The sequence below is a fragment of the Anopheles darlingi genome, chromosome 3, assembly GCF_943734745.1.
Source record: "Anopheles darlingi chromosome 3, idAnoDarlMG_H_01, whole genome shotgun sequence".
Taxonomy (NCBI): domain Eukaryota; kingdom Metazoa; phylum Arthropoda; class Insecta; order Diptera; family Culicidae; genus Anopheles; species Anopheles darlingi.
The window spans coordinates 43,005,939-43,033,438 of record NC_064875.1 but is presented as its reverse complement, the minus strand read 5'-3'; the positions used below and the strand labels follow the sequence as shown (position 1 = coordinate 43,033,438).

The following is a 27,500-nucleotide window of genomic DNA, read 5'->3' as shown; positions in this document are numbered from 1 at the left end:
CATGCGTTTACGCCCCCCCGTTCGTGCCGGGACGGAGGTTTTTATACGAAAAAGCAGACGATATAGAGCGCAGAAGGATTAGAAGCACGTGCGATCACGATCACCTTACAACCAAAAGATCACATCACTTTATTACGGTTCGCAGTTTTAACTATCGTTTTTGAGTGAATTCCGCTTCCTAGCTTGTACAAACCATCAGCAGAACTTGAGTTTCTTTTTCCCCAATACCCTTAAAAGCCCAGAGAACGTTGTATAGAAGTACTAGGCATCGAATCGAATCGTTTGTTGAAAGATTGCGTTGCGCACGATGGAGTAAATATGTAAATCAATCTGATCATGTCGCTTCCACCCCACGTCCCCTTCGCTTGTAAATAGTAACCACGCGCCAAGACGCACACATCCCGAACAGATTTGTTGGTACCGATATTGGGAAGTAGCCCGGAGAGCAGTAGCAGATCACACACGCATCAAGCATATCCGTTTCGCTGCTCACCATTCCTCGAAAATTCAATTTGACGGTAGCTTTCGGATAGTAACCTGTAGGAACTTGATTGTATTCACGCCACACACACACACACACACACACACACACACACACACACACACACACACACACACACGTACACAGAAACACTCACCAAGAGACACGCGATCGCACCATCGAATCATCAGCATGTAAACCAGATTAGCACGGAATAGGATATGTAGCTACCAGCGGATGGGAGAGAACAAGACGAAGTAGAGAAACGAAGTGTGTCCCTTCTCTAGGGTGCCCTCTGAATCGCTAGACACTGTCTCTTTCTCCAAGCTGACCCCTAGGTTATCCTGCGATTGTATGCTCTAGAAACAGAATTTATCCGTTCCGGTGGTTCCGGAAAACGGGCCGGCCTACTGCGGTTCCTTCTCCACCGGTCTCCAGCTGGCACTAGGCAGTTCTGTAGCGTTAGTTACCGATAGTAGTAGTAGTAGTTTTGCTAGCTCCGAACTTCTTCTTCTTCTTCATCCGAGTAGGCCAATCCCCGCCAACACGACTAGACTAGGACTCTAGACGGAAAATCCATAAAATGGCTTTCGAGCGCAATGCGATGCTGTATACCACGCATCTGTTCTATTCTAGTTTCGAAGTAACACACCTGACCTGTTTGTTTGACGCCTGCGTAAGCCGAAGCCCGTGGCCGAAGCGACCAGATAAGTGCACGTGTTTTCCGTTTGTTTTGCAAAACGACATATAGAGCAATTCCCATTGCACTGTTGAAGTTCCGCACTGTTTTTGTCCTTTCCCCATCAGGTTCAACCGTCTCCAGAGTATCCACGGACCCAGACCCTGTTCCCCTTTCCCCTGACAAGTAGCCTAGCCTTCACTACTTCGAAAACCAAGCAATGGGCAAGGAATGGATAGCAAAATCGGCCAGTGCATGTGTGCCCGAATACTACGAACGCGGCATTATACCAAACACAAGGGCACTCTAACCGCCCTTGGATTGTGTCCGGACTCACTGGCTTTCATCGTAGGCGCGGCGTCAGCTGCCCGTGCCGGTGGAGTGCCGGTGAGTCCGGCCACAATCGCTCTTTCCACTCCATCCACAAATAAAACTTTTCATACAGAATGAATCAGATCGTAGGTGGAGTGTTCCTTCTCCCCCAAAAACGAAACAAACTATCTCCGATCGTTCTTGTCTTCGTCGGATACTGGGATGCGGGTATTCCTTAGGAATCGGGGTAGGCATTGATGTTGTGGACAAACCGTATTTAGTGTGTGGTATTGGCCTAGATACTTGCGTTCGACACGCTGTTCCAACAGCGGAGTCTGTTCTAAAACAACTAGATCATCAGTTGCTTCCGTAGCGGAACTATGAACTTCAAATCAGAATGTTTTCCATTTTTTTGTTTTGCTTTTTGGCCGGTAGCTGGCCGGTAGACTCACTAGTGGCACTAGTAGGCTAGGCTAGTTTTGGGGGGGGATCAGTCTTTGCTTCAGTCTTTGCTCTCTAGTAGGTCACATTAAACACACATCATCACGCAGAGTTCTAGTTCTGGAGTTCTAGACTTACACTAAACACACATACACATACACGCATAGAATAGTGGTCAAGTAGTGGGGCAAATCTTAACAAATAGGCAACCTTTCATTAGCAGCCCCAACCAACCGGTGGTAGACACTAAGGCTGTTGCCTAAGAAACGATGATTATTCGTAGCCAACATCGATTTGATTCGAGACCTTCGAGATCAGAAGAATGGCGGACATCCTTTTGATATGCTAAAGAAAGTTCATTAGACCTATTGCAAACGCATCGCACGTACACGACCAAGTACAGTGTGTGTCTGTATGCGAGCTAGTGTGAGCGACGCATTCAGCAACCAGTCTTACTACTACGTTTGTTAACCTAGCAGATGACCGTTTATGCCGCATTTCTTTCTTATGGGTAATCGGTCGTACAGCGCATCCCGAGGGGTTTTGTAATGCGACCGATCAGTGTAGCGAATGATACTTTCACAAAACTCATGCCTCATGTTCGGGCATCAGAGAAACACATTAACACACGCAAGAGCTTACTGCAATAGGAAATCCTAAATGAGCACGCTCAATTTTAACAATCGAGTACCAATAACTACTACTTAAACTACTACCTTAACCATACGAAAACTATCCGTAGCAGAGCTATTAGTAGGTAGGCAAGCACCCAGCTGTGGACATTAGCAAAGCATTAACGCATACACACCCGCTCCGTCATACAAACCAGCCCCAGTGCAAGAAGGTGGTTAATACCACTTAGTTTAGCAACTCATCGTCAACGCCATCACTAGAGGGAACACCTAAGAGCGATCATCATACACGAGATCACATCAAACAGGTGTTACTATCGTCTATCGTCAGGCACCGCATCATGCTGCACAGTTTTGGCTTTTGGTGAAAGTAGCGAACAAATTAACGTGTCTATCAGTTCACGTTGTCGACCATGGAAGGAAGAGAGTGGACTGTATTGAAGAAATTATTATTATTATTATTGTTATACACAAATTGTCAAAGCTATACCAATGAATGTGATGTAAATTAAGGGAACCGACCGTAAAGTAGACGCAAGCACGATCACGATCATATTCACCGGCAAAGCCAGCAGCAGCTTTCGAGGCAACAGAAAGGGTACATGAAACACTATCAACCACGCGCACATACACACACACACACCCCTTTGGCTTGGTAGTAACGGAGTAACATCCAAAGCATTTCAATATCTAGCGATCCATCTATTGATAAACGATCGCGAGGACGCGCCATTAAACGTCGATCGATATCATTTTACCGGGACACCCTACGGGAAAGCATATGATGTTGTTATGTTTGAATTAGGCAACCTTTCCAATGCATCAGATTGCGTTGCATCAGAACTGTTAACCAACAAATCAGTGATCACAACATTCACATCAGGCGGGCAGACGGTGCAACCAGACCCCTTCATATTTGCCTTACAGAAACCGATAACAGAAACGGCTAAGTCGGGATCGACCAGAACCGGACCGGGACGGGCTCGTCTCTTTTGTGCAAATCAGTTCAAAGTCTATCCTCTTATCGTATCGCCCCGAGTGTGGCGCATACATTTTGTTGAGCACTGTTTCCCATTTTATCGCGTTTTTGGTGCGTTTTAACCAACTAAAGTAAAACAAATGAAGTAAAACAAACATAAAAAACAAAATATGTGATAACTAACGGTAGTGCTAAAATGTTAAAACAGAAACAAAAAAGGTCAAAGAGGGAAGGAAAGGCCTCTTTCGTCGCACTGTATGTAGTAGCTACGCATGGAATACACGATTTAGCGCACGGAGTCGAGACGAGACGGAGGGGGTTTTGTGTAGGGTACCGTTGTTCAATCGGCTGGCGACAGGCGTACATAGGCGTTTCTAGCTCTTTTTAGAATGGCTTGTTTGTGTATGGCAAACGGTATGGTAACGACCAGAGCCCAACCCAACCGCTGTTGGAAGTGTTGCAAAACCTGTGACGAAACGTGTTGGTGGTGATTGTGGTGGTTATTGTTTGAGAAAGAAGAAGGCCGTTATCCCTGAGACAAAACGCACTGTGTTTAAACATACTACAGATTATATGACTAGACATTGTACTTGCGAGCGTACGAGGGCATAAAACAGAGTAACAAAAAAAACCAAAAAACATAATGATGTTATGATGTATCGTATTTGTGGTAGTGATTGTTAGTAGCAGAAACCAAATCATTAACAAACTTTAAGGCTTCGTCGCCTCCCCCGGGAAAGGGTGAAGTGGGATTTGCAACAGAAGCGCTCGTACCGCATCTGGTAGGAGCTGCGCAACCCACTGCCCCTAGCTAGTGCCGTATGCAAAGTAGCGGCTTAGTACACGTGAAGCCGAGTTTTGACAAAAAGAAACCCAAATTCACCGGATACAGCAAAACTCTCATTGGTTATCCGCCAGAATCTAGCATTAATGGCACACAACCAGACCAAGAGCGAACATGACAGGCTTACTAGAGAAGTTGGACAAAGTCGTTGGTGTTGCATTTGAGGATTCTAGAATCGAAAGCCTACGCTACGAGCCTGATTAGTCTAGATGCTGGTAGCTGGCCGGAAGTGGATTGTTAGATAACAGAACCGAATCGAAACAAATGGCAGCCGGCGGGCCTACGGAATCGTATTTGAAGCCATTGCACTTTACTTTTGTTTTTTAGACATTTTTACCTTTTTGTACGAAAGCATTTGGAGGACGATGGGCGAATGGGCAGACGGACGGACGGTTGAACGTCATTGTTGCTCGTGGGGTCTACAAAGTCGGGAAGCATTTTGTGCCATGTGTGCGGACATGGGTATCAGATCAGAACTCCTTCATCAACATCAACATCGCTGAACCACTTAACCACGTGTCCAGCGCTAGATTCTCCATCTATGCGTGAGCTGAAGCTGCGATCTGTCTCTCGAGCATGTCCCGTTTGCAGTGCAGGAAAGTCTTTTTGAAAGGAAATCCTTCTAAGCTGTGCGTACGAGTGAAGGCTAAAGATTGTACAACAATTGGTTAAGGGGTTCGATGGAACGCGAATTTGGAAATTGTCGGCACCGAGCGCAGTGCATCGGTATGCATTCATACACATAACACACAAGACAAAACATCATCATCTTTTCACTTCATACTATCTTAACAGGAATAAATTACTTTTTCTCACAACCTTTCGAACCACGGTGTATGCTTTGTTTTAATCGACTTGATACCTAATTATTTGAACGTACCCTTCCGAAAAGTCGTTTATAGAATTCAACGATCTGCTAGGTAGAGGTAAGTTGTTAGCCGTGATAGAGAAGGTTAGATTTTTTGCCTAACTACATGCCCACCTTGCTACCGAAGCTGGCCGCGTTAGTGAGATCATCATGGATCGTATATACAATGTATATTATGTTAGCTTTTCCATAGATCAAACAGAAGCTTTGTGTGCTCCTGTATCCTGTATCTCGATATGCCTTTACGTTACAACCCATGTTCCCATGTATGTACCATATTCAAATGTTAAATGGTTATGTTAACTTGTGGTTACTTTTCAAAAACGAAGTAGATTGTTTTTCCTATTTAACAAAAAAAATGCGAATGGTACGATCACCTGGGAAAAGTCCAAAACATGTCGACGATGATAAGCGCCCCAACAAATTACTGACAAATCGATGACAAATCGACCTTGACCATGCGCCTCCACTGCAACCTAAACAGGTCTCTTTGATTAGCCTGTGCTTTTTAATAAGAAAAGTGTTATAAATTTCACTTCTTTTCCATCACAATAACTCTACATGGCTCCTTAAAAAGCGATTACACATTAGATTGCTCTAGACGCACAACGTGATGGGGAAAAACCCTTTACACCATCGAATATTCAACCAGTTTTGAGTGTTGAATGAGCAAAAACAAAGATTAAAAATTGCCCACCAAAACAACGTAGAATGGGAAATAGCCAGCGGCTCGTGATACACAAGCTAAGCAGCTGGTGTATAATGTAGCGGTAGACGATCACCCCACTTATGCTCTGTGATGGATGGCGATCAGCCTACCCACGAATGAGAATAAGGCGAATAAGAGATCGATAAGAGTATTGTAAGAGATACGGTGAGACGAAAGAAATGCTTACTCTTGTGCTCACACGACAAAAGAGAGAGTCAAAAATAAGCTAGACTCCTCATCTGGATTCCGCATTCCCGAGTAAAGCTGCTTTCACATCGAGCGCGTTTTAGAAAACGCAATAATTGGCGCAAAAGCTTAATTTGTTGTTCACACCTAGATTGCGCGAAAGCCGATTTAAAATACACGAAAAACACCACCATATCATATCATATATCGGTGCGTTGCTTGAAGACTTCCCCATATTTTGATGTGATAATACCGTGTTTTCTGCGTCAAAAAACACGCTGCGTCTACTACTGTCGTTTTACGCGCGTAAAACGCGCTCGATGTGAAAGCAGCTTAAAGTTGTGTTTTATAGACACTCTACAATCGGCCTAACATCAGACTTAACACAGCTCATTTAATCTCCCTCAAATGAGAGAGCAGGGACGGATAGAAAGAGAAAGAGAGAGAAAGATAGAGAGACATACAGAGAACAATTCAAACCGGAGGCAACGAAAGAGAAGTTGAATTGAATGTAAATGTGAGAATGAATTGATGCAAACAGATAGATTTTTTTAAATTTCGTCCCTGCATTCCGCGAGTGGCTAACAGTCAGCGAAGTGATCAGTGAAATTATCATCTCCTCGATTGTACGAAATCAGACTGTTTCCGAACATTTCGGCTATTGACCAGAAGGTGAAGATCATTTGCTTCAGAATAACAATTCTTAGTTCTCAGACGCTTAGAATGTACTCTTTTGAGTACAATTAGCTTAGCTTCATTAAGTCAGAATAACATTTGCTAGCCAACCTCTCGCTGAGGGCCCACGTTTGTTTTGTTTTTTAATCACCAAAATTACGCATGCGCCGCAATGCTTATCTCTTGCGGAATACTTACAGAACCCGTTCCGAAAGACAGCAGCACCCTTAAACAGGTAACTGTTGGTTATTCCTTGCAAATTTAGCAAGTCTTTACACAATTTCGAATTTGCCTTATCATAGAACATAGAACATGGAAACGGATAGTGAAAGAATGAGGAAACGGGCCGAAACAGCATTGGAAATTGCACAAGATTTGTTTGATGACGAAGAGGATGAAAATGAAGAAGACGAAAGTGTAATCGAGGATTGCCGTTTAGATGATGCACTTGAAGACAGAATTGATGATACATTGGAAGAAGATGATGCTGCTTACGATGATCCAGACCAACTGCCTGATACAAAAACCGACACCGACATTGAAGACGCAGACACATCAAAAGAAAAGAAAAAAATGCTAAAAACCATATCTGAAGTTATTTTTCGTCCTATAGGTATGCTTTTCGCGTATACAAACCGGTCACATTGTTTAACAAGATGCTATTTTTTTTACCTTACAGTTTCCAAGTTTAAATGGAACTTGAACGTAAATCTAGATGTACAGGCATCTAATCACAGCAAAAAATCACTGAAAAAGAATGCTAAGAGAAATAGAGACACGCCAGGCGCTTCGGAACCAACAAAAGAAAAGGCCGACAACAAACAGACAAAAAGTGATGATGCTGTAAAGATAGAAAATGTAAACAATTTGATCGTAAAATAGCATTCATACAAATTGATATTCAACAATTATTGGTTTCAGCTGACTAAAAAAAATAATCGTTTAGTCAAATTAGCGGATAGATTCTTAAATGGTAAAGTATTTCTCCTATATCAGATCTTGTTGGTACACGATTTATTAATACAATGATTCATTTTTAGAGTGTATCGAGTTAAAAGCCAAAAACTTCAACCTTTCTGAGGTATATTTATGTTTATGTTGTTTATTTATATCACCAAAAATACTCCATAATTTATTGGCTTCATATGTCCAACCAATAACAAGTAGTTCACGAAAACACATTCTTTTGATTTCTTCTTAGAGATTCTACTACAATAAATGCATTATTAAGGCAACACTTCCCTTACGATATACTCAACTCAGCCCATCCTTGCCAAAAATTCATCCCTACGACATACTCAATGTTTTCAAGATTCATCTTTTATTTTCATACTATTTTCAACGCATAACTTTAGCAGATCATTATTTGTACAAGCATTTGATCTTTAAAGTCGTATACCTCACTCTTTAAATCGCTTTATTGAAAATGTATAACATCAAACAATATTTCTGATTTAAAAAAATGTTCTGTTCTGTGTCTTTTCACGACGTCGCTGAATAATTATTTATATAATCCCTAACTTTTATGTATTATTCCAATCATCTTTCATTTAATATAGGACATTGAACGTTCCAGACTAGGTAATTAGATGTAATATATTAGCATTAGCATAGTACAACATCTTATAAGTTCCTATTTATTATAGAATTGATTGATGAAAAGAAAACTCATGAAAAAAAATATCAGGAGCTTGTTGATACAACCGAGGAACATGCAGTCGAAATAAAAAGATCCAAAGCTGCTCTCAGCGCTGCTCAAGACAAATTGACGAAGGTACATTCATTAACGAAATAAAAAAAGCTTACCTTCTTTTCCTTAATCGTGAGGGAGGGGTATTTTATGTCAACAGACTAGCGTCACGCAAACATATTGGATAAATCAAAGCTAACTAATCGTTGTTATTTCGATTTTCTTTCATTGTACACAGGAAGTTGAACGTTCGAGAAAAGGTGATTTAGTGTATAGTTACCGAAACATAATCTAGGTTCTAATAAGTTGCTGTTTATTATAGCAATGATTGACGAAAAGAGAATTCACGAAGAGAAATATCAGAAGCTGGTCGCTACAACTGAAGAATATGTAGCCGAAATAAATAGATGCAAAACGGCTCTTTGCGCGACTGACGCAAAATTATCAAAGGTACTAGTGTGTCCAAAAAATAAGGGGACATTAAATTTATCATGAAAATTCCTTAATTTTTCTTCCAAATCAACTTCATTGCCTACAAAGTAATCCCTCCCAGACACAATGCACTTATGCCAACGTATTTTGCAGCTTTCAAAACGTTAAAAGATTGACATTAGGGATGGCTTTCAGCTCTTTCTTCGCAGCGGCTTGAATCTGCTCTACCGTGTCAAAACAGTGTCCCCAGAACGGAATTTGGTAAAAGACTGAAATAGGCCCCCCCACTCACGGTGAGTTACTGAGTGACCGAAAAAATCGTTAAATACCACTTTTTAGATAAGCAAACCTTCATAAAAATATGCGGAAACGTAAATTAATGTATTAGGGGAGGGGGGAAGGGTGAAAAAACTGCATTTTACCAATAAAACAACGATTTTTTCGGTCACTCAGTAACTCACCGTGAGTAGGGGGGCCTATTTCAGTCTTTTACCCGGAATTTTGGGCTTGTCGTATAGCCAGAAGCCGCATGTAACCAAATCATGCGAATACGGTGGTAGTGGAACGATATGAGTGAAAATTTTGGCCAAAAAGTCACGGAAAACCATCGCAGTATGAGACGGTGCATTATCGTGATAGAGCCCTGACGCGCTTAAGGCCCTAAATATCCTTCAAAATGTAATTGACGAATCTTCTTGATATACAAATATCATCAGCAAGGTTTCTTGTTGTTAATCGACGGTTTACCAACACCAAAAATTTAAATTTTTGGACATGAGTTTTGTCAATTGACATCTATAGTCGCCCAGGGCATTCGTCGTCGTTCGTTCAACACGTTCTCGAACTTCCTAGAAGTCTTAGCACCAATTCTATTTTTTTTTACAAAGTATCGTCACCAAAGCCAATCTGTACCATTCTCATTTCTGTATTCGCAGCAGAAAATTTATATTTAATGCAAATTCTTTGCTTAAAAACTTGCGATGTAGCGAAAACGAAGAATTCGCTTTTAGTGGTACAAAAAATAATACGTATCTCAAACACTAATGAATATTTTGACATAAAACTTGTCACGGTTGTCAATAACAGTGTCAATAACCTACTAAAAATACAAAAATAAGGATATTCCTTTACGCGGGAATTTTGAATACCTTACTTTTTGGATACAGTAGTACCATTTAAAGTATCAGTAGTATTATTAACCATTTAAAATTAACTTTGAATTTCAGCGACTTTCGGTTGTACACTTTTACCATCTTCTTTAGCAATACTCAAATTTTTGGTGTATCTTTCAACCCGTTATTTTTCATCCGTACATTTTTTTTTTCATTTATATTATTTTAATGTTCTTACCATTATGCAAAATCCTGCGAATCGTATCCATTCTCCTTAGTGGTAAATCGAGTATGACGTCAGTTTCAATAGTACAAAATTATATGATCTCAAAACATATGGTTTACATTACAATAGTTTTTCCCATATGGAAACTCCAAGTTAGCACCAACGCAATAACACAAAGAATACACATGTAAGAGTATAATATTCAGATCCAGAGTTGAAAGGGGGCAGCTGTAAGGAATAGTATCGTTAACGCTGTAACTATAAGATATATAAAAAACTATCCAATTTTCTAGATAATGGAACTATATGAACAAAAAACTATGGAATTAAAACACATGGAAAAAGGTATTTTACCTTTTTGTATTGAACTTGCCTTGCAATTGCTACTTGCCTTACAATTGCGTGATAAGTAACCAATCATAAATAATCTATTTTTCTTTGTAGATCACGACGCATTAATAACAAAGTGTAATAATTTATCTTCGGAACTGACAATTACCAATGAGGAGCACAGCCGTTCAGAAAAAGAATTACGGCGGCAATTACACAAGATGGAGAGCGAGAAATCTGAGATGATAAACACGCCCATAATAGCAAAGGTACCATTTGATTCATTTAGTTAAATGTTTTCCAAACTCACCATGCCATGTCGTCATGTTGTTACAGGTTTTGAAAGAAAAGAAAGAGGCCGAACTTAGAGCTGAATCAGAAATTCGCGCAGAAAACGTAAAAATATCAAGGATGCTAGGTATGAGTTTGGGGTTTGCTCCCCATGAGGGGCCGCTGGCCGCCGTTGGAGCAAAAAATACTTCATATAAATAGTTTATTAAATGTAATAGGATGGCATCTACTTAGGATAAGTAGAATACGTCTCTCTTCATAACTTATGGTACTTTACTAATACATCATTTACAGCTTATTGTTTCATGATTGATGCGATTGGAAAGAACACGCGGTGTCCACGCTTAGGCAGCTCTATCCAGCTTTTATTAATTCACTAACTAGTTTACCCGATTTCATACGGGTATACGATTTGGTATTAACTATCATATTATCATTTTTAAGCACGATATCATTTATTTTCTCTCTCTCTCTCTCTCTCTCTCTCTCTCTCTCTCTCTCTCTCCCTCCCTCTCTCCCTCTCTTCTGTGATATGTGCTGTAAAACATGCTATCGCGGTCGTACATTGTTAATAAAACTTCGCAACTCGCCAAATGACACCTAATGAAGGTTCACTGTGAAAGTTGCTATCATAAGTTTAATTTTCTTAAGTTTTCAATTGAATAAATTTGTTCTTAAGAAGAACAGTAAAATAAATCGATATTTTGGTAAATCAATAGATTATTTATTATGTCTCGCGTCGAACCGTCATCATTCGTCATCGTTGGCCGTGCTGATTGCATACACCGAACAAAATGCAGGCTCAAGACTAAAGAAAGTACCTCCATTATGCTAATGACACATTAACATCCGCTAGCAATTTGCTAGGAAAAACATCGGCAGACTAGAATATTTTGAAAAATACCTGGTTAGCCTTTAAAAAAAAACTACATTAATCTTTTTTTGCAACTCTCAATACGAAGGATTGCCAGCTGGATATTTTATGGTTCGATCAAACGTTTATCGATCAATGAGGCGTACTCATAACCGCCTATTTTTGCCCTAACAATGAGATCCATTTTTTTCCCCCATAAAGAACATTTCTGAGAAAGTGTCAAATGCATTACTTTCCGATTGTTTTTCAGAATGGGGTAATTTCTTTAACATTTGTACCCAAACCACAAACAAAACCACGTATGATGAGGTGATTTCAAACCCTTTCAAACGACTGTAGTGTTGGTAGAATTGGTGAAGCCTAGTTCGAACTTTTGCCCCACTCGAACTTTCGCCCTACCTTACTCTATGGCTCAGCGGTGCTTTTTTCTGCTTTAAGCATTTTGAAAAACGGTCATTCGAAAACACGAAAATTATAAACGCACAGAGAGAACGGAGAAAAGTTCTCTGAAAATGGGGAATTTTCAAGTACTTTGAAGGGTTGAATAAAAATTCATGGCATGAATGTATCCTAACCAAGAGATGAAAAAATCAAAGAATCAAACAATGCAAGTTACGGTAAATCCCGCACCGCCGGACAGCGAAGTCAGCAACACCTGCACCGAGCGACAGCAACTCGTCACCCGACACCGTCTGCGTCCGCCGCCGTATGCGTTCGCCACCGTCCGCGTTCCGATGAACTGCTGCATCAGCAACTGTGACTGTGTAACTTATTGTATTTGATAGAATAAAGTAGTGTGTAATTGGCCTCCGACGAAAACTGTCGCAACCAAAAACCTATAACTTGCATTACCCACTCAAAACAACGGAGATGGAATGATCACCCAACTAATCTGGTTGAAATGAGAGAGAGAGAGAGAGAGAGATATATATATATAGAGAGGAATCCAAGCCGTAGCCAACGATGAATTGGTGTAAATAGATCGAAATAAACATTCCGCAAGTGACCGTCGAGCAGCGAAGTTATCATTAGGCAATTCTCCTCGAGGTAACAAAATTAGACTGTTGACGACAAATTTAGTTAATGACCAGATGGTGAGAATTGAAGATCATTTGCATACAGAATAGTAATTTTTCTTTTTCTTTCGAAGTGGGTGAATTGGAAAAAAAAGTCACGTGAGTTGTATATACAGATTTTGTAGATTTGAAACCTTTAACATAATAGCATTACTTATTTACATGCTACAGTTGAGGATATTTATATCATTCGCATCATCTCTACATCATTGGTAGATGGCGTAGTTGACTAATATTTTTAGAATAACAATGCGCGGGTTTGAACTGATACGCGATACGAGAGCAGGCCAGTACAAATCAGCAAAACATAGATAAGACCCTGGCGCAATTTTCTTACTGCGCTACATCAAGCAATCTTATGCCATCAAAACTCGGAGGCATGTTGCAAATTAGTATTTAGGTCTCAATAGCTGGACAAAACAAACAGTTCGTGGTGTTTATTCTTACAATGCGGAAAAGATTATCCACAGTAACCGCGGTACTAACCATGTAGATCACCCCGTTTGAGGTGAAAGCGTTTTCCATTGAATTAATTATATCCCAAAATGCCATTGATCCTTCTATCCTTCCAAACCCAAATGCCTTACCCCGACAGACACCTTAATCATCAAACTTACGCAAGCGCCGTGATACTTATCTCATTTACAGAATTCGTTCCAGAGTGTCGCAGCGGCAATAAACAAATCGTTTGCTATCGTGCGATCGTATCACCGTATAATGTTCCTTGTGTGTGCTTTTCTTTGAAAGATAAACTAGTTTTAGTTGCAAACGTTAGAAATTCTCCATATCATAGAGACAATGGAAACGGCTAGTGAAAGGATAAGGAAACGAGCCGAAGCAGCATTGGAAATTGCGAAAGATTTGTTAGATGCCGAGGCAGACGAAGATGAAGAAGACGAAAGTGAAGGAGAGGATTGCCGCTCAGATGACGCACTTGAAGGCGTAATTGACGATACATTGGACGGAGATGAGGCAACTTACAGTGATCAAGAGCATTTATCTGAAACGGAAACAGACAAAGAAACAATGATCCAGAAACACATTAAAGACGCAGAAACGTCACCAGAAAAGAGAAAATGGATTAAAACCTTAGCTGGTGTTATATTCCGTCCTATAGGTGTGCTTTTCGCTTGTACGAACCAGACAAACTGTTTAACAAACATGAACTTTTTTACCTTACAGTTTCCAAGTTTAAATGGAACTTGAACGTAAATCTAGATGTACAGGCATCTAATCACAACAAAAAATCGACGAAAAAGAATTCGAAGCAGAATAGGAACAAACCAAGCACTTCGGAACCAACGAAAGAAGAGACCGGGAACAAAAAGGAAAAAAGTGATGATGCCGTAAAGATAAAAAAAGTAAACACATTTGAGCAAGAAAATACAGTGAATAGAAATTAATATTCCTTTGTTCCCGGTCTCTTCTTTCGTTGTCTTCAAATATTGTTTTTAGCTAACCAAAGAAAACAAACGTTTAGTCAAATTGGCGGATATATTCCTGAATGGTAAGGTAGCTTTACCATTTTAATTTACGCTGCTCCACGATTGATTGATTCATTAAATTATTAAATTCTTTCCTTTATATTTTCCAGAGTGTATCGATTTGAAAACCAAAAACGAGATCCTTTCTGAGGTATATGTATGTCAATGGTTTTGCTTATACCAGCGAAAATATCGCGCGATCTAGATATTTTTGACGGTACAGCAGTTTATAACAACTTTTTTCTGATGAACAAATTTACACATGCAAGTCTCTGTATTGAATGGCAGCATTATTAGTCAAAATACTTTAAATGATGCATAGTTTAAACAAGTTACAAGTAGATTTCAGGAATCCATTCTATCGTTTTCTTTCATCGAATTTTTTAGTATGAATGTAAATGCAACGTTTAGAAAAACACCCGTACGACAAATTTAATGTTGCCAAGATTGATCTTTAATCCTATATTATTTTCACCTCTAAATGCCAAAAGATCACCGTTTATAAAAACCTATGATCTTCTAGAGCGCGGGTTTTACACAATATTATTCTATTGAAAGTAACAACATATTTGTATCAAGTTTTGTCGTCGCTGACAATAACATAGTACAATTCTTAAGAATTATGTATTGTTTCGATCTTCTTTCTCTTTACGTAGGAAGTTGAAATTTCGAGACAAGGTAATTAATTATCAAGACTATAGTTACCGCATACAATACATAATCTTATAAGTTCCTATTTATTCTAGAATTGATTGACGAAAAGAAAGATCATGACAAGAAATATCAGGAGCTTGTCGCTTCAACCGAAAAACGTATAGCTGAAATCAAAAGATCCGAAGCGGCTTTCATCGCGGCTCATGCAGCATTAACGAAGGTACGTACATGTAGTAACGAAAAAAGGAACTTGTATTAGCTAACTATTGTTTATTATTTCTATCTTATTTCATTTTACGTAGGAAGTTGAACGCTCGAGACAAGGTAATTAAGTACAAGGGTTAAATTTATCGAAGCACAATCAATAATCCTATAAGTTCATGTTTATTATAGAATGGATTGACGAAAAGAGAGTCCATGAAAAGAAATACCGGGAGCTTGTCTCTACATCTGAAAAACATGTAGCCGAAATAGAAAGCTCCAAAGCTGCACTCAGCGCGACTCATGCAGAATTAATGAAGGTATGCTTATGAACAAATTAAAACTAAGTATCCTTCATTCGGTTCGGTTGTGAATTATGATTACCTTCTATAGCCCCACTTATTTTTTTATTCAAAAAATATATATTCACAAAATGTTCATGCTTTCAACCTGTTACTCTTTCAAGTACATAGCGTCCGCTATATAAAGCATGTAACCGCGTCAATTGAAACTATCAATACGTAATTGAATATTCAGCGTGTTGATAGTCTATCTGCGTTGGCAATGCTAACTCTTGAATAACTTAATAGATTTTCGAACTAAGTTTTTCGAATTGCATGGTTCTTATTTTCCAACGCTTCTTAATAGAAACGTTTTCGAGGCTACAAAGCTTCGTCAAGCTTGTTCGATGCTAAAAGAATTGTTTTTGTGATAAAAGAAAGTGGTTGAGATCAGGACCAATCACTCAAACGCAATAACAGGTGAGGGCCGTACCACCCAAAAAAGCAACTCTTCATTCATCTGCGCTTTTTCGTTGAAGATTTCCGGTCATTTTGTATTTTTGGCACAAATCGCACAAATACGAGTACCCAGCAGGGAGCAATTAATTTGTTGTTTTTTGTCTACATTCATATGAATCTTCACATAGTACATAAACAGTAACAACATACATATAAGCTTTGTTGAAAGGAACTGCATTGATTTAAGGTACTTCTGGCCAAAGTATATTAGTTACTGTTAATGAGACTAGAATTACTATGAATTAAAATTCTCATTTGTAGATAACACAACTAAATGCTGAAAAAACTATGGAATTGCAACGCATGGCACAAGGTATTTTTGAAGCAGTTAAACTTGCTTTGCAGCAGTGATATTAAGAACCAACCAATCCTCTTTGTAGATCACACAATATTAATGGCAAAGTGTAATAATTTAGCCTCCGAGTTGTCAACCAGCAGAGAGGAACGCAACCGCATAGAAGAAGACTTTCAGCAGCAATTACATAAGGTGGAGAACGAGAAAGTATCACAGAAAATGACGGAAGAACAAAAGAAGGGATATGAGGAAAAACAAGAACAGCAAAACCGCAAACACAAAGAGTAAGTATTACCTGATATCAATTAAATGGCAGTAACTTTACTAATAAACCTCATTCCTCGCAGTTTCTTTCATTTATTGGGTATCATTATAGGGAAAAGATCTGAATAAAGTCGGTTGTTTTACACTTCTTTATTTCACTGATATTCGCACACCTAAAAACCACACGTCTTTTTCCGTCTATGGTTACCGAGATAGTCCCTTTTCTCTAAACGATGTATTCCTGCATGTATTCTAAGGGTTGAATTCTCACAATGGTTGTATTCCCTAAACCATTGGCTATCTTCTAACCCTCATAACAGAGACCATTTCTATGACTGTTGTATACAGGAAAACATCTATCTCAATCTATCCAGTCAATTTTTACACCGTTGCATCTTAATCTCATGTAACCAGTCGCAGGCTTTGGCAAGGAAAAAAACCATAAAAAAATAATTTAAAATAAAATTATACAAAAGAGCATTCTTCTTCTTTATTGGAAGATATTACAACAACGAAAAATACTAATTCTTCGGGCTGCGGGCTCCTATAACATCAAATAATGCTGTACTTGGAAGAAAAAGTACTCTCTGACGATGTTTTATGCCGGGTTTGACACTTTTCCAATAAAGTAGACATTCTTTTCTCGCGACAGCAACACATAAATAAATGGATGATCTGCTCTGAATTCGGTATACAGTGGTAGAGACATGGAACTCGCAGTTACTATTGTCACATCTAAACAGAAAAGAGAGTATTTGAATCCTTTTAGAATATAATTAATTTTCTGGCAGATGGCGTCTGGCTTCCCGCGTATCACTTACATGTAACAGCTGTTGCCTCGGTACCTTTCTCATCCACCTCGATGAATGCCTTATGGATGACTTTTGATACCTTCAACGACTCATCTGTTTCAAGTAAATTGGGAAACTCGGCGAAATCGCTAAACATGCGACGCATACCAAGCTGCAAGGAGAAGAACAGATAATAATCATAATTTCAGAGAGAATAAATTAAAAGACAACTTACCGCGGTCAAATCGTTTTCAACATCGAGCGAGAATTCGATCTTGAATTTGGGTAGGGAAATTTGCATACTTTTAAGCAACATTTGCGAAGTAACTTCCAGTAAATCTAGGCTTGGCAATTGTTCCTCCAATGCTGCTAACCCGTTGCGATCATTCGGTAGCAACACCAACATAGACGGACCATTGTCACTGTAGGGTAGCTCCAGAGCGCTGAATCCTTTATCCTTAAAGTTTTTGTACGCGAAGTTCGTCTGCATATTCATCATGGGGACGTCTCGTGATTCGGTAGCACTTATCCAAAATGGCATTGGCTGAGTGCGAGGCTTTTCGAACTGGTACTTCCACGTACCTAGGAAATGAACTGCATTTATCAAAACTATGCCAGTAAAACCGCTCAACACACCAGGGGAAATGATTTCCTTGATTTTCTTTTTCGTCTTTGATTCCACCCAATCATTGATCGTGTTCGCAGCCGCCACGTTATCAGTAAAATTCAGCTCTTGTGCTTCTGACTGGAAACTGTTGATTGCCACCTCATTGAAGGAAGGTTGCACTTTGTATCCCGCCTTTACATACACCTTGTTGGCTACGGTCGTGGTTTTATCGCTTTCGAGAACCTTCATGAGTCGTGCGTATGATTCGGCCACCTGCTGTCTCCGATCAGCCCCTCCATATCGCAAGACTCGAAACATTTCATCAGCAGTTTCTCCATCTGCACCCATGGCGACAAGTGAAAGACAAGTACTGATAGAAAATGGCGAAAGTACCACATTCTGGCTCGTGCTTTTTGCACTTACTTGCTGAAAACCGAAAAGTATGACAAACCATTAAAGGTGTAGAATGATCAAACCGATACTGATAAACCGAGACTCACTCTGTACAGTTGGATTGCGAAATCGTTAGATTGCTTTATAAACTCGGTGAAATTGCTCGTTGCCACCTCATCTTGAAAAGTCTGCCCAATCACGAACGCAATGGCAAAGAATTGGATAATTCTTTTTGAAACGGTACCCATCTTATACTGAAAGAACGATGCTTAACCGGAAAAATTAGTTAGATTGTAAAGAGTGAAATGATGTGTTATCATTTTCATAGCATGAAAAGATATTCGTTTAGGTAATGACAGTAAGTAATTACAAGATCAAAAGCAAGTTTTTACATAAAACAGGGTATGAAAACACGTAACATCGGTACTCGCGCCACTGGTACATTCAAGAACGTTATCTTATTCAAGAACGATATGCTTTTGGTAATAAAAGATATCGCTCATGAAAGTAGCACGACCAAATACTCTTTCTTTACATCACTACTATGTATTAAGACATTATTCTTCAGGATCAGTTTAGTTTCCGTTCACTGTAAGGTATCGTTTCTTTTATTATCTGCTAATCGTCGTCATGATGTGAAGATTCATTCCGCGTTCTTACCGACTGCTATTCCTCAACAAATTACACTGTAGTTAGACTCGCCTAGAACCATGCACTTGGTTGAAACACAAAACACTGACTAACTGCCTGGATGAGGAATCCGACATCATTTCTCATCATCATTTAACACTGATATCGTATACTCTTCGCAAGCGTTTTATTTATAATCGTTTGATGACTGCTTCGCTATTGTAGTAACCGAAGTAGCACACAGACATTGAACAACGTCGATGCACATCTGAACCTGGCGCACGTTATGCAATTGTGGCGATAAAACTGAGCTCCCACGGTAGTGGATTACTTCAATACGATCGGCGAAATGCGATGGTGCGTGCAAAGCACTGTGTTTGCCTCCAGAGAACAAATTCGTGGGAACATTATACGACCCACACTACTTACGACGATGCTTTACACATTGCGGTATGAAATTTCGCTGCTTTCTGTGCATTTTTTCCTTCTCAACGTTACATTCCATACTCCATGTTCATTTGCAGTTATCTCCTTGATCTATTTTTCGTTAAAAGGTCTGCTTGATTTACTGTACGACATATTGAATAAATTCCATTCATTCACACTAGCGATCATCTTGATTTTTATAACACTATCATACAATTAATAATTTTGTTCCCCTATTTCTTAACTTAAAAAAATACACATTTATTGGCATTACTTTACATAGCATGTAGCACACAGCACAGCACACCTTGTGTATTTATTTTTAATACATAAATTTTAAAAACATTTCCAATTCGATAGGAGTAATATTAGGCTGGATTACAAGCTTACGCCATGATTTCGATCTCTTATACAATCATATTTCTAAATAATCTATAGTATTGAATACTTTAGAGTCAACTCTCAGGTCGTTTTAGGTCGGATTCGACACTTTTCCATTAAAGTAGACATTCTTCACTCACGGCAGCATGCCATAAACAAATGGATAATCTGCTTTGGATTTTGAAGGTTGCTTGCTCGAAGTTAAAACCAGTTCAACAACTACCTGAGAAATTAAATACCAGTGATAGAAGAAATATTGCATATAGTCATCTTCATCACACGATATTCGGTTTGTAGCATTATCTTACCATAGAAATCAATTTGATGTTAAATCAGTTGAAAGGAGCATGAAACAAATAATTATGCGTTATCAGAAGTCTGCGACTCAATCATAAACTGAGTTTCACAGTAAACGTTTAATAAATTTTGCTTACTTGAAGCAGCTGCCGCCTCGGTGCCTTTTTCATCCACCTTCATGAATCCCCTATGGATGACTTTTGATACCTTAAGCCGCTCTCCTGTTTCAAATAAATTGGAAAAGTCGGCATAATGACTAAACATTCGTTCCATGCCAAGCTGCAAGAAAAAAATAGCAATAAGCTACTAACCACAATTCAAAGAAAATAATTAACCGCACAACTTACCGCAGTCAAATCGTCTTGAACATCGATCGAGAATTTGGTCTTAAATTTTGGTAAGAAAACTCGGATCTTTTTTTCCAACATTTGCGAAGTGTCTTCAACTAGGCTAGAAAATTGTTTCTCCAATGCCTCCAAAGGATCTCGATCGTTTGGTAGCAACACCAGCATGGACGCGCTACTGTTTTTGTACGGTATTTCTATTGAGCTGAATCCTTTATCCGCAAAGTTTTTGTAAGCATAAAAGGTCATCATTGGGATATTTCGTGATTCTGTAGTACTTATCCAGAATGGAAGCGAAAAATTGTTGGACTGATCAAGCTGGTACATCCAACTACCCATGAAATGTACTGCATTTATCAAAACTATGCCAGTCACACCGTCCAGCGCAGAAGGAGAAATAAAATCCTTGATTTTCTTTTTCGTCTTCAATGCCACCCAATCATTGATCGTGTTCGCAGCCGCCACGTTGTCAGTAAAATTCAGCTCTTGTGTTTCTGACTGGAAGCTGCGAATGGCTACATCATTGAAGGAAGGTTGCACTTCGTATCCCGCCTTTACATACACCTTATTGGCTACGGTCGTGGTTTTATCGTTTTCGAGAACCTTATTGAGTCGTGCGTAAGTTTCGGCCACCTGTTGCCTCGGATCAGGCTTCCAATATCGCAAGACTCGAAAAATTTCATCAACAGTATCTCCATCTGCACCCATGGCGATAAGTGAAAGACAAGCACTGATGGAAAATGGCGAAATTACTACATTTCTTTTTGCATTTACTTGCTAAAAACCGAAAAGTATGACAAACCGTTAAATATGTAAAGTGATCACTACGATACTGATAAACCGAGACTCACTCTGTACAGTTGGATTGCGAAATTATTAGATTGCTTCACAAACTCGGTGAAATCTTTCGCATGAACCTCGTCTTGATAAGTCTGCAGAATCACGAACGCAATGATAAGGAGTTGGAACATTCTTTTTGCAAAGGGGCCCATCATACACTGCATAAGAGATTATCCTAGAGTTATCTGAATCAATGATAGTCCATACATATTGACGAAGACATATAGAAAAAAAAAAGCAGAGAGACTTATGACGATGTCTATATGAAGTATTCGCGTGTTCATGGCCACAGTTCTCATCTTAATACCCCCGTCAATTGAGAAACATTCAAAGGATTGAAAGCCAAGGAAAAACTACACACCCAGGAATTTTAAACAAAGCAGTGGCAGCAATTATTAACACGACACAATAACATAGAAATCAAATTTACGAATTTCGAAAATGTCATAAAGAAATTAACTTGTCGGAACTTATGGCACTATTCATAGCGTAGATTTGTTCAATTCCTGGTTCGATAACAAATATTGATGGAGCTAAAACCACAATTTTGTCAGAAACAACCAGGAATCCGCTAGCACTCTGTCCTATTACCATGTACTTAGTTGGACCACAACGAACTGACCGACTGGCTGAAAAACAACTGCGACATCATTCCTCCAACTGATCATAACTTAACACTGATTTCTGGCTACAGCACTGACTGGTGATTGTAGCATAAAGAGCATCACGATCGAAGAACTCGTAGCAACGTACTGGCATTGAATTTGCGTAGTTGCATTGCGAGATACGGCTGAGAACAATGACCCTCGGAGAAAGATGCACGTTTGGCAATTGTGTCTTTCAATTGAGGTATAGTGGGTATGCTAGAGTACTCTAGCGTAATCGGCGAGACCTTCGTTTCTGACATTGCCATTGCTTTGATAGTTATTCTGTTAGCAAAGCAGGGACGAAGCAATCGGAAACAGTTATCACGAATGCGCCATGCAATACAGGTTTGGATCCCCATAAATGTAGAATTAGATCATTCTGGTACAAGTAGTTTCATGAAATAAAGTGTTTAAACGTCGTTTTTTATTACACCTGTACACATTAGTTATTGGTATTTTCTGGATTCCTAACACCGTGAGCATCTAGTGTTAAAGAATACATTTTACATGATTACTCAAAAATATGTTGATTTATTAACCTTATTTTACATAGCGTACACCACAGAACACGTTTATGTTTTTCTTATTCGTAACGCTAAAACGAAGGACGAATGACGAATCAGCATGTTTACGTGTCGATCTGATAATGTTTTAGATCAAGTTCACCACTTTTCCGATAAACAAGATACTCTTCTCCCGCGACAGCAAACAATAAACAAATGGATGATCTGCTCTGAATTCAATATCCGGAGGTAAACTGACATAACCCGAAGTCCTCGTTAATGTAACTATACAAAAAAGAAGAGTATTTTAATCGTTTAAAAGTATGTGTCGATATTTAGAACATAAAACAAGCTCCATTGTAAAATAATCGCTCCCGGCATATCACTTACTTGAGACGGCTGTTGCTTCGGTGCCTTTCTCATCCACCTCTATGAATGCCTTATGGGCGACCCTGGAAACCTTCAACAACTCATCTGTTTCAAGTAAGATAGGAAACCTGGCGGAATCGCTAAATATGCGACGCATACCAAGCTACAAGAAGAAAAATAGTAGCGAATCACAAATCTATAGTGAGTAAATTACAGCACAACTTACCGCGATCAAATCGTTTTGAACATCGAGCGAGAATTCAATCTTGAATTTGGGTAGGAAAACTGGAATTACTTCCGTCTCCATTTGCGAAATAATTTCCATCATAGCCAAACCTGGCAATTGTTCCTCCAATGCTGCTAACCCGTTGCGATCATTCGGTAGCAACACCAGCATCGACGCGCCACTGTTTGTGTAAGGTAGTTCCAGAGCGCTGAATCCTTTATCCTCAAAGTTTTTATAGGGGAAGAACCATTTCTTACTCATCATCGGGACATTTCGTGATTCTGTAGCACTTATCCAAAATGGCATTGGATAGGTCCCAGAGTTATCGAACTGGTGCTTCCATGTATCAATGAAATGTACTGTATTTATCAAAACTATGCCAGTCATACTATCCAACACACCAGGGGAAATGATTTCCTTGATTCTCTTATTCGTCTTCAATGCCACCCAATCATTGATCGTGTTCGCAGCCGCCACGTTATCAGTAAAATTCAGCTCTTGTGCTTCTGACTGGAAGCTGTTGATTGCCACCTCATTGAAGGAAGGTTTCACTTTGTATTCCGCCTTTACATACACCTTGTTGGCTACGGTCGTGGTTTTATCGCTTTCGAGAACCTTCATGAGTCGTGCGTATGATTCGGCCACCTGTTGTCTCCTATTAGCCCCTCCATATCGCAAAACTCGAAACATTTCATCAGCCGTTTCTCCATCTGCACCCATGGCGACCAGTGAAAGACAAGCACTGATGGAAAATGGCGAAATTACTACATTCTGGCTCGTGCTTTTTGCACTTACTTGCTGAAAAGCGAAAAGTATGACAAACCGTTAAATATATAGAGTGATCACAACAATACTTATCAACCGAGACTCACTCTGTACAGTTGGAGTGCGAAGTCGTTAGATTGCTTCACAAACTCACTAAAATCGTTTGCATGAACCTCATTTTGGTAAGTCTGCAGAATCACGAACGCAATGGCAAGGAGTTGGAACATTTGTTTCGCAACGATCCCCATTGTGAAATTGATGAAAGATTCTTCCTGATTAGTCTGAATAAAGCATGCTTTAGACAAACTTACAAACACTCGATTGAATGATAATTAGACTGAAAAATTAATTAAATGGTTAAGAGTGAAAAACCTTTCGTTAAATCGCTGCAATGTCAGATTGATTTTCGTTCACTCTGGTGCTTCGTTTCACCCATTATCCACTAACCGTCGTTATTAAGTTACAGATTACACTATCCTCTATCAAACCACCCGAGAACCGTGCACTTAGATGGAACACATAAGACTAACTGACTAACGGACTGACTGACTGAAAATGGCTCCCTGGCTCACTGACTTTTCATCTCCTTCGCGATTGTAGTACATGCCTTTGGATTAGCTTTCGATTGTAGCTGTACTCGTAGTATCGCATCGGCAATGAACGAAACTCAACGGAGATTGAATCACGTTTGCTTTTTGCCGCGATAAATGGTTCCCACGATAGTCAACGCAATACAACGCGATCGAGAGTGATTAATGTTAAGATGTTGCCCTGAAACGGGTAACGATTGAGCCGAGGTGTCCGTGGGCTCTCGACACCACGGTAGCGTGCGGTCGCAGCGGACGCTATCGATCTTTCTCATCATTTTAAAGTGTCGAATGTTTGTTCTTATGTAATTTTTTTATAAAAAGGCGAAGGTCGAGAAAAAAAACATACATTTTGATTGAAATCATGGAGGGACACGAAGGCTTAATGTTGGACATATTATACGTTTTGTATATGTTTATTGGTAATATTTATGACAAAGATTAAATAAGTAAAGAAGTGAATAGCAATTGTACTTAAAATATTTTTTACTATATGTTATCAAACATAATCTTGGGTTTGGTATAATTTGGAAGTATGAAACCAATAATCAATAATAATATTTATCACTAACGATGGTTCAGACGGGGTTGGACATTTTTCCTATGAGGATGACGGTTTTCTTTGTAGTTGACAGTAAGGCATAAATAAATGGATGATCTGCCTTGAACTCGTATGGCGATGGTTCCAGAATCTCACCCAAATTCGACACAAATCCCGTACCTATGGATAGCAAACAGTATAAGAATAAAATACTATTTCAGGCAAAACATTGCCTAATGTAAAAACCATTCAAAAGCAACAAGCGCGACGGATTTTCGAATAATTTTAATTTAAGCTTGTATTCACTTAGTAATTTAATTAAACAATGAAATCCACAACCATTGAAAGGATAAGCACCACCTCTTACCTGAAAAAGAAGTTGTCTCAATACCTCCTTCATTCACCTCAAGAACCGCCTTTTGTACGAACTTCGAAATCGTGGAATCGTTGTTAACAGATTCCAGCAAATCAGGAAACTCAACCAAATCGCTAAACATTCGGCCGATGCCAAGCTAAACGATGTTAAAATAATCAACTAGTAACCTAGTAAGTAACGACAGCTAATGCTTACCGCGCTCAGACTTTCTTCAAGATCGAGTGAGAATTCAATCCTGAATCTGGGTAAAAACACCTCGACATTCTCTATTTCCATTTCCCAGATAATTTCGGCAAGACTCAAGCTTGGTAATTTTTCCTCCAACGTTGCTAATCCATTGAGATCGTTGGGCAACAGTACCAGCATTACCATTTCGCAGCGTTTGTAGGGTAGCAGAAGAGCTGTGAATCCCTCATCGTCGAAATTTTTGAAGGCAAATTGCTCGCTGATTTTCATCATCGGGACTTCCTTTGAATCTGCATTACTAACCCAGAATGGCATTATTCGCGTGTTGTCCTGCCTGAAGGGATGCGACCACCGTCCATGAAAATGTACTGCAGAGATCAGTACTATACCGTCGACACCGTCCAACATATCGGGAGTAGCTAGATCCTGGATTTTATCATTCGTCTTCGACTCCACCCAATCATTGATCGGCCACGTTGTCAATCAAATTGACCTGTTGAACTCGCGTATTGAATTTGCTAAGGGCCATCACACGGAAGGAAGCTTTCGTTTTGTATCTGTACGGTATGAACATAGTGTACATTTGCGGTATGTACAAACTGTTTGCTATAGTGAGGGTTGTATCAGTTTTTATATTCCGCATCAGTCGATCATATCTTTCGACAACCAGATCTTTCTGATCAGCTTTTCCATACCGCAATGCTCGAAAAATTTCATTTGCAGTTTCTCTATCCGCCGCCATAGCAACGACTGATAAACACGTGCTGATAGAGAAAGGTGAGATGGCCACATTTTCACTCGCATTGTTAGAAGAAACTTGCTGAAATCAAACATGTATGATAAGTCTTTGGCTCTGAAATGCAGATGTCTAGTTACAGTTACTTGAGCCGATTGCTAAAAACTCACCTTGTACAACTGAATTGCAAATTCATTTGATAATTGATAAGTCTGCACAATTGCTAAGGCTATTGGAAAGAGTTTGAGTATTCCTCTGGGAACATTCCCCATTATGAGGTGGATGTAGCTAGCATCTGCTTTAAACTTGCCGAATCTAGGCGAACGCGATTTTTTAAAATTGGCAATACCGTTAAAATAGGTCGGCCTTGACACAAGAAAATAGGAAAACAAGTGAAACCAACCTCTTGTAAAATTGTGTTGATAAGCAATCGTTTGATTATGATTTGTAATAGCTCTATCTAGCTGTAGAGGATGATAGGGCCAGCAAGAGGGAAGCAATCAAAAGATGAAATTCATTCATTTAAATCGGAAGGTGTTCTTTTCTTCCTATGTTTAAAAATGGATTTAGAAGTGTAGGGTGGATTACAAAGGACGCTCTGATTAGTTCCTAATATTTTATATGTTCCTGCACTTTTCGGTTTTCGATCTTGTCCTCGGAACGCTGATTGCCGTACATCATATCTGATCTCAACGCGACCCTATGATATCTTCTATTAGGACGTACCTTTCAGGCTTATTCCCTATGATGCATTTTACAGCAGTATCAACTATACAAGCTGTAGCCATCATGGTAATTGTGGTCATAGCACCAACTAGATAATGGTACGAGTCTATATTGGCGCATTCCATTGCGCGCGACAGTTAACACGTGTTCTATTTAGCTGCAGTTGTCTGCATTTGAGGCACGTGACTTTGAATTGGAACTTTCGATTGTACAACGCGCAGCGCGTGGTAAATGTTTGCCTCTTTTATGACAAAACATCTACATTTCTACACTTTTCATTAGTTGGATGAAATATCTTTCACTTACACTATCCCTTATTGCTGCACATAATCAGCATTACTGAGTTTCTTCAATTGAATGCGGTAGTAAATCGTTCTGAATTGATACCTACGCCATATATTGGCAAAGATTACCAAAAGGAAACACCACTTTACCTAAGCCAATTATACTCCAGAACGAAGATTCAACGTTTACTGTATTCGAAACACTATACTCCACTGGAATAGCTTAGGACCGCATTGTTATATGCACCGCAACAGACTGGTGTACGGACTGAATAGCCGTGGCCACACGGAGCGAAAATTTGCGCGCAAA

At 39.4% G+C, this 27,500-nt stretch overlaps 4 protein-coding genes and 1 pseudogene across 15 annotated transcripts in view; 2 read left to right on the top strand and 3 right to left on the bottom strand.

Annotated features, from left to right (window-relative positions):
* LOC125957521 (uncharacterized) overlaps nucleotides 1-5,195 on the top strand; it is a 78,920-nt gene extending 73,725 nt beyond the window's left edge. The window contains exon 19 of the mRNA XM_049690276.1: nucleotides 1-5,195. This exon is cut by the window's left edge and continues 3,811 nt beyond it. The gene's annotated coding sequence lies outside the window, so the exon portion shown is untranslated.
* A 1,512-nt stretch (nucleotides 5,196-6,707) lies between these two features.
* LOC125956416 (DNA ligase 1-like) lies at nucleotides 6,708-16,748 on the top strand. Of its 4 annotated transcripts, none has more exons than XM_049688255.1 (13): nucleotides 6,708-6,803; nucleotides 7,007-7,041; nucleotides 7,109-7,419; nucleotides 14,020-14,198; nucleotides 14,293-14,344; nucleotides 14,432-14,472; nucleotides 14,978-14,999; nucleotides 15,068-15,195; nucleotides 15,278-15,299; nucleotides 15,369-15,496; nucleotides 16,238-16,289; nucleotides 16,357-16,555; nucleotides 16,619-16,748. In XM_049688255.1, exons 3-13 carry the CDS (start codon nucleotides 7,119-7,121, stop codon nucleotides 16,662-16,664), a joined length of 1,170 nt encoding a protein of 389 aa, XP_049544212.1. In that variant the 5' UTR covers nucleotides 6,708-6,803; nucleotides 7,007-7,041; nucleotides 7,109-7,118; the 3' UTR covers nucleotides 16,665-16,748. The 4 variants fall into 4 exon arrangements, with proteins under 4 accessions (XP_049544212.1, XP_049544209.1, XP_049544210.1 ...); XM_049688252.1 differs by lacking the exons at nucleotides 14,020-14,198; nucleotides 14,293-14,344; nucleotides 14,432-14,472; ... (5 more) ...; nucleotides 16,357-16,555; nucleotides 16,619-16,748 and adding exons at nucleotides 7,486-7,664; nucleotides 7,728-7,779; nucleotides 7,847-7,887; ... (5 more) ...; nucleotides 10,711-10,865; nucleotides 10,933-11,166; XM_049688253.1 differs by lacking the exons at nucleotides 6,708-6,803; nucleotides 7,007-7,041; nucleotides 7,109-7,419 and adding exons at nucleotides 12,769-12,808; nucleotides 12,912-12,936; nucleotides 13,486-13,954.
* A 250-nt stretch (nucleotides 16,749-16,998) lies between these two features.
* LOC125956417 (serine protease inhibitor 42Dd-like) lies at nucleotides 16,999-24,338 on the bottom strand. 7 transcript variants are annotated; one of them, XM_049688263.1, is made up of 5 exons: nucleotides 18,987-19,318; nucleotides 18,434-18,580; nucleotides 17,562-18,359; nucleotides 17,357-17,498; nucleotides 16,999-17,270 (listed from the first exon to the last, which is right to left on the bottom strand). In XM_049688263.1, exons 2-5 carry the CDS (start codon nucleotides 18,572-18,574, stop codon nucleotides 17,134-17,136), a joined length of 1,218 nt encoding a protein of 405 aa, XP_049544220.1. In that variant the 5' UTR covers nucleotides 18,575-18,580; nucleotides 18,987-19,318; the 3' UTR covers nucleotides 16,999-17,133. The 7 variants fall into 7 exon arrangements, with proteins under 7 accessions (XP_049544220.1, XP_049544219.1, XP_049544217.1 ...); XM_049688262.1 differs by having other exon boundaries at nucleotides 17,000-17,270; nucleotides 18,434-18,594; nucleotides 18,987-19,317; XM_049688258.1 differs by lacking the exons at nucleotides 16,999-17,270; nucleotides 17,357-17,498; nucleotides 17,562-18,359; nucleotides 18,434-18,580; nucleotides 18,987-19,318 and adding exons at nucleotides 22,381-22,679; nucleotides 22,785-22,926; nucleotides 22,990-23,787; nucleotides 23,862-24,091; nucleotides 24,202-24,338.
* On the bottom strand, nucleotides 19,504-21,951 carry LOC125956419 (antichymotrypsin-2-like). Of its 3 annotated transcripts, none has more exons than XM_049688266.1 (5): nucleotides 21,836-21,951; nucleotides 21,256-21,429; nucleotides 20,408-21,181; nucleotides 20,198-20,339; nucleotides 19,504-19,982 (listed from the first exon to the last, which is right to left on the bottom strand). In XM_049688266.1, the coding sequence occupies exons 2-5, from the start codon at nucleotides 21,406-21,408 to the stop codon at nucleotides 19,900-19,902; spliced, it is 1,152 nt and encodes a 383-aa protein (XP_049544223.1). In that variant the 5' UTR covers nucleotides 21,409-21,429; nucleotides 21,836-21,951; the 3' UTR covers nucleotides 19,504-19,899. The 3 variants fall into 3 exon arrangements, with proteins under 3 accessions (XP_049544223.1, XP_049544224.1, XP_049544221.1); XM_049688267.1 differs by having other exon boundaries at nucleotides 21,256-21,402; nucleotides 21,836-21,888; XM_049688264.1 differs by having other exon boundaries at nucleotides 21,606-21,846.
* A 396-nt stretch (nucleotides 24,339-24,734) lies between the features above and the next one.
* On the bottom strand, nucleotides 24,735-27,408 carry LOC125956418 (ovalbumin-related protein X-like; annotated as a pseudogene).
* Between the last annotated feature and the right edge of the window lie 92 nt (nucleotides 27,409-27,500).